Source organism: Melopsittacus undulatus, chromosome 14 (assembly GCF_012275295.1).
Source record: "Melopsittacus undulatus isolate bMelUnd1 chromosome 14, bMelUnd1.mat.Z, whole genome shotgun sequence".
In the NCBI taxonomy this organism is placed as follows: Eukaryota; Metazoa; Chordata; class Aves; order Psittaciformes; family Psittaculidae; genus Melopsittacus; species Melopsittacus undulatus.
Window position 1 is genome coordinate 5,073,133 of NC_047540.1, and position 14,329 is coordinate 5,087,461.

The 14,329-nt window shown below is 59.7% G+C and overlaps 2 protein-coding genes across 2 annotated transcripts; one reads left to right on the forward strand and one right to left on the reverse strand.

Annotated features, from left to right (window-relative positions):
* Positions 1 to 2,921: 2,921 nt before the first annotated feature.
* LOC101879096 (probable beta-D-xylosidase 2) lies at positions 2,922 to 6,653 on the reverse strand. The gene is made up of 13 exons (XM_034069438.1): positions 6,269 to 6,653; positions 6,011 to 6,170; positions 5,707 to 5,877; positions 5,544 to 5,635; positions 5,307 to 5,464; positions 5,128 to 5,231; positions 4,821 to 5,045; positions 4,613 to 4,698; positions 4,378 to 4,514; positions 4,191 to 4,280; positions 3,846 to 4,054; positions 3,529 to 3,735; positions 2,922 to 3,368 (listed from the first exon to the last, which is right to left on the reverse strand). Exons 1-13 carry the CDS (start codon positions 6,637 to 6,639, stop codon positions 3,081 to 3,083), a joined length of 2,298 nt encoding a protein of 765 aa, XP_033925329.1. The 5' UTR covers positions 6,640 to 6,653; the 3' UTR covers positions 2,922 to 3,080.
* A 2,065-nt stretch (positions 6,654 to 8,718) lies between these two features.
* On the forward strand, positions 8,719 to 14,061 carry TRAPPC3 (trafficking protein particle complex subunit 3). Its single transcript, XM_034069279.1, has 5 exons — positions 8,719 to 8,813; positions 11,209 to 11,306; positions 11,525 to 11,624; positions 11,876 to 12,058; positions 12,471 to 14,061. Exons 1-5 carry the CDS (start codon positions 8,772 to 8,774, stop codon positions 12,588 to 12,590), a joined length of 543 nt encoding a protein of 180 aa, XP_033925170.1. The 5' UTR covers positions 8,719 to 8,771; the 3' UTR covers positions 12,591 to 14,061.
* Positions 14,062 to 14,329: the final 268 nt, after the last annotated feature.

Below are 14,329 nucleotides of genomic sequence, written 5' to 3' on the forward strand. Positions count from 1 at the left end.
CCCACCCTGCCTCGATAACAGGCAGATAACGAGAGGCCTCCTGGGACAGGAGCTTGGGGCTTGGCTCAACCCTGCTCTCGGGTGAAACTCCTCTTGGCCTTGCAAGAAGAGGAGCACAGCACCAGTCCCTGCCCCAGGCAGCATCCTGGAGCAGAGGCACCCTCGGTTATCGGGGCTGCCGACTGCAGCAGCACATCTGAGGGCAAGGGGCACATGGGTGTCAGCAGCAGGAACAGCGCTGGGAAACACCACGTAGGGCTTTGCAGGGGCAGCAGGAGCCAAGGACGTGTCCCCATTCCCCACACAGCTGGCCCGGTCCAGGCATCCCACACAGTGCCCATCTCTGGGCTCCCGGGAACAGGTTGCTAAACAGCCTGGCAGCACCCATCAGGGATGGATCCCAAGGCTTTGGGGATGATGTCAGGGCAGGGCCAGGACATCCCCTGCCACCCATCCTGCCTCACCTACCAGGCAAACAGGTTCCCCAAATCCCGGCCCTCTCCTCCGGAAGCTGTGACTCAGGGATGGGGAGCAGGCAGAGGGCTCCTTGCAGACGGGGCGGCCCCACTCTGTGCTGCTGCAGGGGTGACCCTGCCCCACAAACACCCCAAACACCCCAGAGGCCCAAACTGCGGCTGAGCCATCACCTCCCTGCAGCCCCCGGCCCTGCTCACCCGGCTCAGCCGGAGCAGAGCCTTCCCAAAACCTCCCAGTGCTGACTCCGGGATAGGGAATGCTGCACGGCAGAGCCACCGTGACTATGGGAGCCGGGAACACCGGGGACAGGAGCAGGAGCGTGTCCCATTGGACCTGCAAACACAGGGGACACAGGGACGGGTTGAGCCCTGCTTATTTCCATGGCACACATGGGACTGGGCAGAGCAGAACGGGGGAACCCAATGACTTGTCCAAGGGTGTTGGGAGGTGGCTTCAGAAGCCTATTGCCATGATCCTGTGGGTCCCAGCAGGGTGGGCAGGGGGTCTGGCACAGCATCACCCACAAGGACAAGCCTCCCAAGCCCTTGGCATTGGGTCCTTCACACCACAAGGCCCATCTGGAGCAGGGGGCACCGTGAGGAAGGGGCACCCATGGGTGTCCAGGGCTGTGCTCCACCGATGCTCCTGGTGCGGGCAGTGATACGATGGCTCCTGGCTGCCAATGCAGTCAATGGCTTATACAAGCAGGAACGCACTGATCGATCGCTCTGCTGCATACTGTGCTGTGCTGGGGCTCCTGGGGCTGCCCCCCCATCCCTGCAGCGCTGGGAGCAGCTGCCCCCCCGCAGTGATGGAAAACCCGATGAGCTCATGCTGAGCACATTGCCCAGCCCCAGCAGCTGCGTGCCCAGAGCTCCCGTGCTCCTCACCCCTCGGTATGGGATGCAGCAGCTCCCGCAGGCTGGCCTGGGGAGGGGGATGCATGCACAGGGGTAGGGAGCAGCCATGGCTCCAGCCCCTCAGCGTGACCAGAGCCTTGCCCTGATGCTGCTTGCAGGGAGCCAGGGAGGTGTCAAACACCCCAGAATCAACCAACAAGTACAGTTACGGCTTGGCCAGCGGGAGCAGACACTGGGTGCAAACAGGGATGAGGATGGCAAACAAACCCCACCGGCATCACTGGGCAAAGTGCTGCATGGACACCCCAATCCCACCCACTCCCCACCCCTGCGCCCCACATCTCCCTCCTCCAGCCCCAGGACTTCGCCCCCATCCTGTTGCTGTGTAGGGTGGTTTCAGTGCCCTGCAGGACAACGGTACCACGGCCATGGGGCTGATGTGAACTCCAGCAGACCCCCACCAACCATGGGGCAGTGATGCAGGAGGAGCCCAGGGGTGAGTGTGTCCCCACATCCTGCCCTGGAGCTCAGTGCTGCGGTACCAGCCTGTCTCTGGCAGCGTGCCGGGTTAGCCACCAGCCTGGAGCATCTTGCCACGGGGCCACCATTGCAGCCAGCCGCAAAGCCCCAGTGCTGCAGGACGGTCCCTGTGGGTGCAGGTGACAAATGGGGCAGCGATGGGCTGAGCCCTGCCCTGCCTCACCACAGCCTCTCCCAGCTCTGTAATTATCCCAGCTGCAGCTGTAATTAGTGACCTGATGTCATGGTATCAGGCCTGGGCAGTCCCACCAGCTCCTCACCAGCCCCACCTTGGCCTCTGGCCCCAGGCTTGAAGGAGATCCCAGCCCTCCAAACCCATCCCAAGGAGCTCCAGCCCAGTTCTGGCTACCAGTGCTCCCCACCATTGCTGCCACCCCATCCCCATCCCTGTCTTGCAGCACTGAAGGGTTGGATCTGGCCCTCTAGGAGCTCCCACTGCTGCACCTCAGCTCCCTCCATGCTGCCAGCATCCTGCCTGCTCATCCTGGGACAGATCCTGCCTGCAACCGGTCCCGAGTGAGCCCCCATGGGGATGAAGGCAGCTTTGCCAGTCCCCCCCCCCCCCAGCACAGGGAATGTGCTGGAGCAGCCCTGGCAGCTATAAATAGAGTGGGGAGCGCAGGCGTGTGCTGGATGGAGCACACGTGGGTCTGGACGGCTGCTGCCCTATGGCCGGCGTGGGGCACAGGCAGGGTGTGAGGCAGGAATGGGGAGGGGGGTGAAGGAGTGTAAGATCCCTGTTGGAGGGAGGCACACAGACACCAGCACCAGGGCTGCCCTTCCCCATGGATGCTCAGGGGCTGGAGCAGCTCCTGTATGGAGCCAGGCTGAGAACATTGGGGCTGTTCAGCCTGGAGAAGAGAAACTGCATGGAGAGCTCAGAGCAGCTCCAGTATCTGAAGGGGGCTATAGGGATGCTGGAGAGGGACTCTGCATCTGGGACTGTAGGGACAGGACAAGGGGTGATGGGTTCAGACTGAAATGGGAAGTTCAGGTTAGATCTGAGGCAGAAGTTCTTTACTGTGAGGGTGCTGAGGCGCTGGCACAGGGTGCCCAGAGCAGCTGTGGCTGCCCCATCCCTGGCAGTGCTCAGGACCAGGCTGGCCAGGCCCTTGGGTGACACGGTCCAGTGTGAGGGTTGGAACTGGGTGATCTCAGGGTCCCAACCCGAACCAGGCTGTGATCCCATGGCTGTCCCCATCCCTAGCACTGATTCAGGGGCCGGGCTGTGCCAGTGACAGTGAATGGCACACTCAGCACCTCCGAGGGCACCCGCAGCTGCTGCTCCGGCTGCTGCCCCCCAGCGAAGAGGGTGAAGGAGCCAGGCTCCAGGCGCCAGCCCTGTGCCCACACCGCACGCTGCTCCACCGACACCTGCAGGGACAGCTTCATGGCCTCGCCAGCTGGCACAGCCACACGCCGGAAAGCCACCAGCTGCCAGCGTGGCACAGGCACGGACGGCTGCTCCCACCGCAAGTACAGCTGCACCACCTGACCGGAGCGATGGAGTCAGCGCCAACGGGACCCCTGCATCCGGACCCCCTCCATCCGTACCCCTGCATCCGGACCCCCTGCATCCGGACCCCCTGCATCCGTACCCCCTGCATCCGTACCCCCTGCAGCCGCATCCATGTGGAGCGGCCATGCTCACCTCCTTACCATCCCGCTGCCCCGTGTTCTCCAGCACCACAGACACGGAGAGGTTGGCACAGATGGGCAGCACCGGGGGGATCAGCACCAGGTCCCGGTAGCGGAAGGTGGTGTAGGACAACCCATAACCAAAGGGGTAAAGAGGGGGCTCCTGCCCATAGTACCGGTATGTCCGTCCCTCCATGGTGTAGTTCTCCATCGGTGGCACCTGTGGGATGTGGGGATGGAGGAGCAGGACACAGTCAAGCATCAGCCCTTCATCCCATGGTCCCCCAGCCCCTGCCATAGGTTAGGGCTGTGGTGCTGCCCTGCTCTTACCTGGTGCATGCCCGCGGGCCATGTGGCCGGCAGCCTGGCAGCAGGGCTGGCCCCAGGCTCCCCCAGCAGCACCTTGGCTATGGCGAGGCCAGCGGCCTGGGCAGGGAAGAAGCATGCCAGGATGGCACCCACAGCCTCGTGTGCCTGCGCCCAGCTCACGTCCAGCGGCCCCGCGTTGAACAGCAGCAGGATCAGAGGGCGCCCGGCGGCTGCAGGGAGATGGGTGTCACTGAGAGCCACATGGGTGCTGCTTGCATGGATCTGGGTGCTCCGGGGATGGGGTCCCTGCACCACAGCCCATCCGCACCCACCGGTCCCTATTCACAGAGCCTCACAGAGCCCTACCTGCCTGCACTGCATCCTGCAGCAGCTCCAGCTGGTGCCCCGGCAGGGACAGGTCACCCCGGTCCCTTGCCTCCGTCTCCACACCGGTCCCTGTGCGGGCACAGCCAAGGGACACCCCCTGACCCCCTTACACCCACGGGGCAGTGGGGCCGGGCAGAGGGCACTGCCCTGGGGTGCTCACTCCTACCTGTGCCCAGGCACACCACAGCCACGTCGGCAGCCCCCACGGCACCCACCACCTCTGCCCGTGAGTACTGCTGGCACCGCGGGTCATGGCAGCCGGCTGCGAAGCTGACGGTGACCGGCAGCGTCTCCAGCCCCCTCCTGTGCCAGGGAAGGGCACTGGATGGTGGCACCGGGGGACACCCCCTTGCCCTGTCCCCCATGGCAGCAGCACCCAGGGCTGTGGGTTCGTGGCTCACCGCGGGGTGTAGATGTACCGCGGCTCCGGCACCGGCGCGTAGTCCCCAAACAGCACCCGGGGGTTGTCAGCGAAGGGACCCACAACCTGTGGGGCAGAGGGGTGAGGGTGGGCACTGCAGCCGGTGCAGCTCTCCCTGCCTGCATGCCATAGAGATGGAGCCAGAGCCCCATGGTCACCACATCCCCCTGCCCGCCTCGGGTGCTCACCGCAAGGCGCTTGCCAGGCAGGTCCTGGGCCCGGAGGGGCAGTGTCCCCCCTGAGTTCTTCAGCAGCACAAAGCTCTTGATGGCAGCTTCCAGGGACAGGTTTCGGTGCTCGGGGCTCTGCACCACGCTCAGGTTCAGGGCACTATAGGGGTTCATGGCCGGGGGGTCGAACTCCCCCAGCCGCATCCGGGTGTAGAAGAGAGGCCGGACCCGGTCACGCAGCATCTGTGAAGACCCCAACACCAAACCCGTGGTTGTGCTCGGTGGGGACAGCCCTGGCCCCTGTGCTCCCAGCCCCACAGCTCACCTGCAGCGTGATGTTCCCCATGGCCAGAGCCTGCGGGATGCGCATGAAGACATTGTTCCTCATGCCATAGGACAGCTCCAGGTTGCAGCCAGCGTTCATTGATGCTGCCGTGCCGGTGACAATGGAAATCACCCATCACAGCCGCACAGCACCCGGGTACCCCCGTCCCGTGGGCTCACCGACCGCCGTCTCCAGGAAGGTGTGTGTGTAGTGGTGCCCCAGCATGATGAGCTCCAGGGCCCCCTCGTCGCTCACCACGTAGCCCTCGAAGCCCCACTCTCCACGCAGGATGTCCGTCAGCAGCTTCTTGTTGGCACAGGCAGGAACACCATTGATGCTGTTGGAGCAGGGATATGGCAGCAGGGACAGGCAGGCACCACCACCCCTGGGCTCTGCACCCCCACCACGCTCCGTACCGGTTGTAGCTGCACATGAAGCTGTAGGAACCCGCACGTACACACGCCTGGAACTGGGGCAGGAAGGTGGTGCGCAGGTCCCGCTCCAGCACCTGCATCACCACAGGGGAGCAGGGTCAGTGCCGGGGGAGCCGCTCCCCATCCCCAGCTCCACTGCCCTCACCTTGGCATCGAAGCTGAGCCTGGACACAGGGATGTTCTCAGGGCCCCCGTGTACACTGAAGTGCTTGCAGCCAGCGCTGGCCTTGATGTAGCGGGGGTGTGAGCCCTGCAGCCCCTGCACGAAGCTGCGGGCCAGCTCCCCGCTCAGGAACGGGTCCTCCCCATAGGTCTCCTGGTTGAGGTGCAGGCAGGTCATGGCAATGATCCCCAGCCCCACATCCCATCACCAGCACCCCGGGGAGCTGCTGTCACCCTCTCATGGACAGACATGGTCCAGGGTGGCTGGAGCCCTGCGGTCCCCCCACCTGGTTCCTGCCCCACAGCGGGTGTCTCATGATGTTCAGGACGGGGCTGAAGCAGCTGAGCCCTGTGTGGTCCCCATAGCGGCCGGCGGCGGCGAAGGCGTTGTGCTTGGCTCTCACCTCGGTGGCGGTGGCGTTGGCCACCCGGTAGATGAGCTCTGGGCTGTGGGGAGAGCACGGGGGCATCTCACGGGGCCGTGTTCCAGGATGGATCCTCGGGTGTCCCATCCCGATGGGATCCCAGTGCCCCGATGCCGGCACCTGAAGGCAGCAGCGAGCCCCAGTGCCTGCGGGAAGGCCGTGGCCCAGCCGGGTGCCTCCCCATCGCCGCGCAGACACTCGGTGTTCCAGTTGTAGGGTGCGATGCCCAGCCTCGGGATGGGGGGCGCGGGGCCGTTCCCCAGCGCACCCCCCCTCGCTACCTGCAGCACCAGCTCGCCAGGGCTCAGCCGGCCCACGAGGTCGTCGAGGCGGCGGTGCCAGGGCAGCGCCGGGTCCTGGAAGGGAAAGGGGAATGAGGAAGGCTCCGCTCGGGCCGGCCGGGGGCACAGCACCGCGCACAGCACTGCGCACAGCACCGCGGCCCCGAGCCCCGGTGCAGCCGCTCCCGGTGCAGCCGCTCGGAGCGGCATGGCCCGGACCGGATCCCGGGATCAGCCCACGGGGCGGAGCGGGGCGCGCTGCACCTCGGTCCCGTACCCACCGGATGGGGCGGAGCGAGCCGGGACGGGACGAGGGGTCCCGGGGCGCTGCTCGGCTCCGGCCGCTTCACCCCCCCCAAAGAACCGGAGTCCCGGCCGGCGGCACCGGGGCACCGAGCAGCCAGGTCGGACACGGCGTGTTTGGGGCGGCCAAACCGGCCCCGGGGTCAGCGGGGCTGGGGAGCAGCTGCCCCACTGCTGCTCCAGACCCAGACCCGGAGCAGTGATGGGAAGAGGATTCATCAGCACGAGAGCCACAGCCTGGGATGCTGGTGCAGGACCCACAGTGCTCGGCCACCTCACCACGGTGGGACACTGCCAGGGACCCACACGGTGACCAGGGACATGGGACCTCCAGCAGCCACAGTGGCCGTGGTCACACTCTTGGTGCCTGGAGGCCAAAGCTTCTGGACCTGCTGACCATGCTACCAAGCCCCACACCTGCAGCCTAGGGACACAGCGCAGGGCTGGGTGGTGGCTCTGGCACAAGGATGCCAGCAGGGACGTGGCTGGGTCTGGCACATGTCCCAGCCAGCAAAGGCCAGTATGGCATCACCGGGAACAGCACACGGCAATGTTTGCTCTGTGGCTTTTCCCACACAGCTGTTCCCACTGTGATAGACGTATACAGGAACATTGGCTTTTGCAGTTGTAGATGTTGCTATGAGGATGTAGTTGTGTGATGAGCTTGCGGTAACAGGAACAAAGATCGTTTGTTTGATGGGGTGACATTTAATGAACTGCTGGAACTCGCCCAGAACCCACAGGTTAAGAGGTCACCTCGAGGAAGAGCTCTGACTTCATCCCAGCAGCCACCCCAGAGACCTCATTGTCTTGCTGGCACCGTGTCCCACTCCTGCAGGGACGGAGGCGATGCTGGGTCAGGCTGGTGTCAGCCCGAGGAGCTCACAGCCCAGCAGGCACCGGCTGCGCCGTTCCAGGGATGCAGCCATGTAAGGCAATGCCAGCGGGTCGGCTGTGTCCATAGGGAGCCCCACCGGCCTCTGCACTCCCGGCACCGCTGCTCCGTGGTAACGGGAGGGATCTCCCGGCTGCTGGATTCCTGAGCAGGGTCTGGCTCCCTCTGCGCCGGGAGCAGAGCCTGCATCACCCGGAGCCAGCCTGGGGCACAAGGCAGGGACAGAGCCTGCCCTGCAGCCGTACCCAGAGCACTACCTAAGCGCCAGCAGCGAGTGCCTGCGGGCAGAGGGCAGAGCTCGGGCGGCTGCGAGGCTCGGGAGGAGCTCGGCTGTCCCTGCAGTCACTGCAGCGACCGGAGGACCCCGGTTCGTGCCTAACACAACCGGGACGAGCAGAGGCAGGGACCGGAGAAGCTTCCCCACGGCCAGGCCCTTGCTTTGGCCACGGCCCCTTCTGCGAGAGGCGGCTCAGGCAGCGGAAACCCCTCGGAGCACAGCCCCCGGGGCCGGGACATCCCGGCAGCCGCCGTGCGGGACCGGGCACGGCGACCGGAGCAAGCACCAGCCCCGGCAGGCACCCAGGGAAGCGGGGCCCGAGGGGAGCGGCCCCGGCCGGAACAACCGGAGGGTCCCGGTCCCAATCCCGATCCCAGTCCCGGTCCCGGTCCTGGTCCCGGTCCCAATCCTGATCCCGGTGCCAGAGGGACCCAACCGGTGTGAGCAGTCGCCGCCTGGCGGCGCACGCCCGCCCCAGCCCGTAGTCAGGTGACCCCCCCTGCGCCCGTCAGTCACGTGGGGCCGCGGTGCACGCTGGGAGCTGTAGTTCGGCGTCGAGGACTACGAGCTCCGGCGTGCACCGGGCCCGGACCGGAGCACAGCAGGGCCGGGAGCACAGCGGGGCCGGACCGGAGCACAGCAGGGCCGGACCGGAGCACAGCGGGGCCGGGAGCACAGAGGGGCCGGACCGGAGCACAGCAGGGCCGGACCGGAGCACAGCAGGGCCGGGAGCACAGCGGGGCCGGACCGGAGCACAACAGGGCCGGACCGGAGCACAGCGGGGCCGGACCGGAGCACAGCGGGGCCGGGAGCGCAGCGAGGCCGGACCGGAGCACAACAGGGCCGGACCGGAGCACAGCGGACAGGATGTCGCGCCAGGCCGGCCGCGGCACCGAGAACAAGAAAATGGTAACGGGAGAGGCCGTGCGGGCCCCGGAGGGATCCGGGGGTAACCGGAGGGCCCGGGGCCGAGCGGGGTGTGGGGAAGCCCGGTGCCGGCGGAGCCCCGGCCCAGGCCTGCGGGAGCGCCCGGCCCTGCCCTCCCGGAGCCCGTTACCGGAGCGGTCACCGGACGCGTTCCCCTTCCCCGTTCGGTGTCACCCGCCCGGCGCAGGCTCGGTGTGAGGGCCGGAGGAGCCCGCAGGGCCGAGGCCTCGTTCCGGTCAGAGCAGACCGAATCCGGTCATTGTGGGGCCATAGCGGTGGTTGGAAGCAGGGAATAGACAATAACTGGGCTGGGTTTGCCCCTCTTGGCCGTGCGGGGGGCTCAGCACCGGGCAGGCGGCTGCCTGCTCAGCACCACACCGGGGCCCCTGCAGGGGTTCGGCTCCTTTGATGCAGCATCGTTATTGAAGGAATAGGGGATGGTTTATTAACCTGACGTTTGCTGTGGGCACAGAACGGTTATATAGTGTGGAGCCTCTACATTAATCTGAAATAAGAAATTATATAAAGAGCGGAGCCACTTCAATATATATATATAATATATATATAATATAGCGGAGCCACTTCAATTCCATTAGATGGACTGAAAATGAAGAGTTCGGTTGCAAATACGAAGTGAGAAGTTTGCCTTGTTATAACCCATATTATATTGGGGTTTGAAGTTACCCCAATAGCAATGTCGCTGTGGCCACCACTGGGTTGCTGCAGGGCTGATAACAGCAGGGGAAGGCATCGTGGCTTCACCCAGTAAATGCCAACATGTTGGACTGGTAACAGCAGGATTTCCTTCATGCATTGACCCCTTCTCTCCCCTGCTGCCAAGCCCTGTTGCTACTAAAAATGACCAAAATCCTTAAAACCAGCATAACCTTTTCTGCATGTTTGTTCTCTGTCAAACATCTGACTCTGCCAGTTGAGCTCAAGGAGATTTCCGCCTTGTCAGGCCCTCCTGAGCCTGATGGGAGCTTCACAGGGTTGTAAGTAAAGAAAAACCCCAAACAAACGATTCTTTAGCTCTAGAATGGGGCAAAAGAAGCAGGGAGCACAACTGGTGCTTTTCGGGTGCTCAGAGCCTTTTGGTCCCTAATTGCTGTTGTCCTTATGAATACAATGACAAGGTGGAATTCCTGCTGTCTTCTAACCCAATTTCTACTTGTTGAATGTTTGGGAGTGATTCTTCCTTCTGTTTGTCTTGGCTTTGTGTAAACTTGTTCAGAATGAAGTGTGATCAGTGTTGTCACTTAACTCTGTTGTCTCTTTTCCCTTCCTTTCTGCCTGCCTGCTGCTTTCATTCTGTAGTATTGGTATTTGCCATTCATTTCACCTTCTGCATCTATGCATCTCATGGTAGGTGATAGGCTTTTAATCTGAGATTAGACTAATGGTTCTGCATGCTAAAACTGAAAGCAGAAATGAAGTGTGATGGTTCCTTTTGTTCTGTGAGAAGCTAAAGCCATTTGGAGCTCTTTGTTTTGCAGCTTTCAACGACTTTGTTAATCACTGGTCTGGCTTAATGGCTCCCAAGAAAATGCCCTTGGACAGAGATGGGTGAAGGTGGTGGCTGGGAGAGGAGACCTCTGGTGTCTGCAGATCTGACCACTGTGCAAAGAAAACCCAAGTAACTTTGATCTTAGCCAGACACAGGGAGTAGATGTAGGACAGGAATCTGCTGATCTGAAGCCATCCTTGCTGTTCTTCTGGGGCTGAGGAGCTGATTTTAATGTCCAAAGCAAATGATGTGCCTAGAGGAGTTCCGAGGGACCAGAGGAGTCTTGGCTTTTCCCGTGGTAGCAGAATGCAGTAATTCCATGAATGGATGAATGGTTTTTGTCCTGTTCAAGGACCAAAATTGGAGCCTAACAAGTGTTGCCCGTTTGCAGCACATGTATGAAGGCAGGCAGCAGTTAGAGCCAGTTCCAGTGCAGGTTCAGCCATCTGGGATGCCAGTAGCACCAAACGACCTGGAGGTGTCACTCCAGTTATCCGTGGGCTCCCTCGTTAAAGCACATTGGTGCTAATGGGCATCCAAGAGTGGCCAGGGTGTGAGCAGCTCCTGGTTTGCCCTCTGCGGGTCAGATTCAGGACACTTTGATGGGAAATGCTGTGTGCATGGAGAGAGGGAGGAAAAGAAAGTGCCCAATCGTTGCTAGTCCAAGAGGATTTCTCTCTCCAAGGAGACTGAGGTCTCCCTGCCAAAATGCAGACCAGGATCTCTCCTTATTAAGTAGCAAATTCCTTTGAGACAGCAGGTTTCTGTTCCCCCTCTCCAGGCCAACGGAAGCGGTGCTGGACACGGATGCAGCAGTGCTCACTCAGGTTTCCCTTTGACTTGTGCTAAATCCCTTTTGCCTCTGCCTAGAACTCGGAGCTCTTCACGCTGACCTACGGTGCACTGGTCACCCAGCTGTGCAAGGACTACGAGAACGATGAGGATGTCAACAAGCAGCTTGACAAAATGTAAGTGGATCTGCTGCAGCAGAGCCTTACAGAGCTCAGGAGCACAGCAGCAATGTCCTTATGTGCTGCTCTGTGAGTATAACCCTGGCAGAGCAGACGTTGTTTAATGCTGATGTTTCTCAGATGAACTTTTTTCCTCCACTGTCTTCTTTTATAAATGGTTGTCCTTCTAAAGCTGTGCTCTGCCCACTCTACCTGTTCCTCTGGTGCATTCACAGGGGTTACAACATCGGTGTTCGGCTAATAGAAGACTTCCTGGCCAGGTCCAACGTTGGAAAATGCCATGATTTCCGTGAAACTGCGGATGTGATTGCAAAGGTAACGGTCAAAGTGTGGCTTTGTCAGGTGTGGTCCTGGTTCTGCATGTGAGGATAGAGTATTTGCTATTCCCAGAGCTTTGCTGAGAGTTTGACCGAGATTCTAGGGAGGAAAGAGATCCCTGACTAGTGCTGACTGGTAGAACTGGGAGAAATGGGAGGTGTTTTCAAAGCCCTTTAGTAATTTTACAAAGATCAAAGCTGTGCTGTTGCTTCATGGGATGTGTTCTTGTTCATACTCTGACATAACAGATAGGGTTTAAAATGTACCTGGGCATCACTCCGAGCATCACCAACTGGAGTCCTGCAGGTGATGAGTTCTCCCTCATCTTGGAAAACAACCCCTTGGTGGACTTTGTTGAGCTTCCTGACAACCACTCATCGCTCATCTATTCCAACTTGCTGTGTGGAGTGCTGCGGGGTGCCCTGGAAATGGTGAGCTGAGGTCTCTTTTCCAGGGAGATAGATGGATAACTGAGGTACCAGCAGGTGCTTCAATACCTACTCTGTGTTCATGACTCCCATGTTTGCTTTGGACTTGAAAGTGGTTCCCAGGAGAAGAGCAGAGCCACAGCAGTGCTCAGCTGCCGGTGCATATGGCAGCTCTTAGTCCAGAGCCCATTCATCTCACAACCCAAGTCCAAGCACTAGGATCTCCTTGAATTTGGTAGGAGGTATGTTGCTGAGGAAAGGTGCCTGCTGTCCACCATGTAGGCCACAGTGTACAAGGAGAATGTGATCTTAGAGCTGTGTTGCATGTCTTGTCCTCACAGTCCTTAAGCTGGTGCTTCACGGTCAAGTGGTGTTGTAAGGGGGTTAACAGCTCTTTTTCCTCTTCCATCACTAGGTTCAGATGGCCGTGGATGCCAGGTTTGTCCAGGACACACTGAAGGGTGACAGCGTCACAGAAATAAGGATGAAATTCATCAAGCGCATTGAAGACAATCTTCCAGCTGGTGAAGAGTGAATGACAGTCCAGGCTCCCTTTGGGGCTGGAGGGGACCAGCTGGTTTTGGCCATTAGCTTTCATTGCAGATCTGTAGGGATCTAGTGCCCCTGTACATTCAGACTGACTCACTGACTGTTTAAGATGTTGTTATATTCTTCTACTGCTCCTTCCGTTCCCTGTAGAACACGATTGTCTGGTTGCTTTTGATTTCACAGGTTCATTCTGAGGCTTTTGTCATAAGGTGATGTCTTTCCTATTCCCCTGGGGACTCTACACTCAGTTTCTTAAGTGTGCCATTTGGTTGTGCAGAAACTACTGCTCTAACTCCACGAAAGCTCCATTCTATTCAAATCTGAATCCATGTTTTATGACCAGAATTGAAGCCCACTGATTTACTGTTAAATCCTGTCCTTAAGAAGTGGTGTTAAAAACCCAGTCCGAGATAAGTGCATAGCATTGCTGTCAAATTAACTGGCCTCCTGCAGTTAATGCAGTCACTGGTAAAACACAAGCTTGATATAAAGGGGTGATTTAGGAGAGCTGTTTGAGTGCTGGCACCAGGTTGGGAGGCTCCTTTTGTTAGAGGGCAGTGGCATCGTGCAGCACTGGCAGACTCATGTGGCCTTTCTGCAGTTTCTCTTCCTCCAGCAGACTCCTGATCCCCTCTTGGAAAGGGATGACCATTAAATTGCAACAGGGTTAAGCTTTTAAAAGGAGAAAAGGAACCCAGAAATGCCAGCAGTGTTCACAGCCACAAGGATGACAACCAAAACTCAGGCTAAAGGCTTGGAAGGTTGTTTATCAGCAAATGGAGCCTGTTCTGCTGTTAGGGTGTACAAACATTGCAATGTGGAGGTGCTGCTGGGGTGTATGCGCACAGGTGTTCAGGCTACAACAGAATTTCCTGTGTTCCTTGAATTGGCAAGTGAGGACAGGCTGTAGCACCCACTGTTGTGTCCGATACGCACACCAAGTGCTGTTAGGTATTGGAAAATCAACTTCCCCTGCCAGAAACTGCAGCTGTTCCATTCTCAAAGCACTTTACATAGCATGAAGGCACAGATCCACAGAGGAGCTTGAAGTTGGTAGCTCTTACCCACGGCCACAGGAGCTGGCAGCACCTTTGTAGGTTTATGCCTGAGTGTAAGGTGTAAGAGAGAACACTGCTGCTGTTTGTTCAGGTTCTTTGAATGAGCATTGGATCATCTGGATGCTGCAGAGCTTGCCTGGTCCCTTATTTTGTCCAGAGGAGTCCCTTTGGTGTCAGGGTTTGGATGTCCTGAGTGATGGATCCTGTGAAGGGGCAGCAAGTTGCTTAAATTGGAGAACATCAGGAGCAGCAGTGGTGGGTGGGTTTGGAGGCAGAAGTGCTGCACAGTCACATTGTAGAGATCAAAAAGACCTGTTATTTCTCATCATCCATTCTAAGTCACATTAAGGCTGCATTTGAAAAGCAATTGCATTAAAAAGAACCCCACTGTCAACTCTGCTTTCCTCGTGCCTGTTCTTTGAGTGCTGGTGTGGAGCAGCAGGGATCCGTGTGCTGGTGTCAGGGTGATGGCACTGCAGGACCAGCAATGTCCGGCTGCTGGCACCTGTGAAACCTGCCCATTACTGAGCACACAGAGGGATTGGGGTGGGATGTGGGGAGCTGATGGGCAGGGTAGGGAACCTGGTGTTTGAGGACTGGCCTCATGAGTACCATGAGTCCCCACACGTGTACAGGAGCAGGCACTCACCACCAGCAGCCCAGGGCA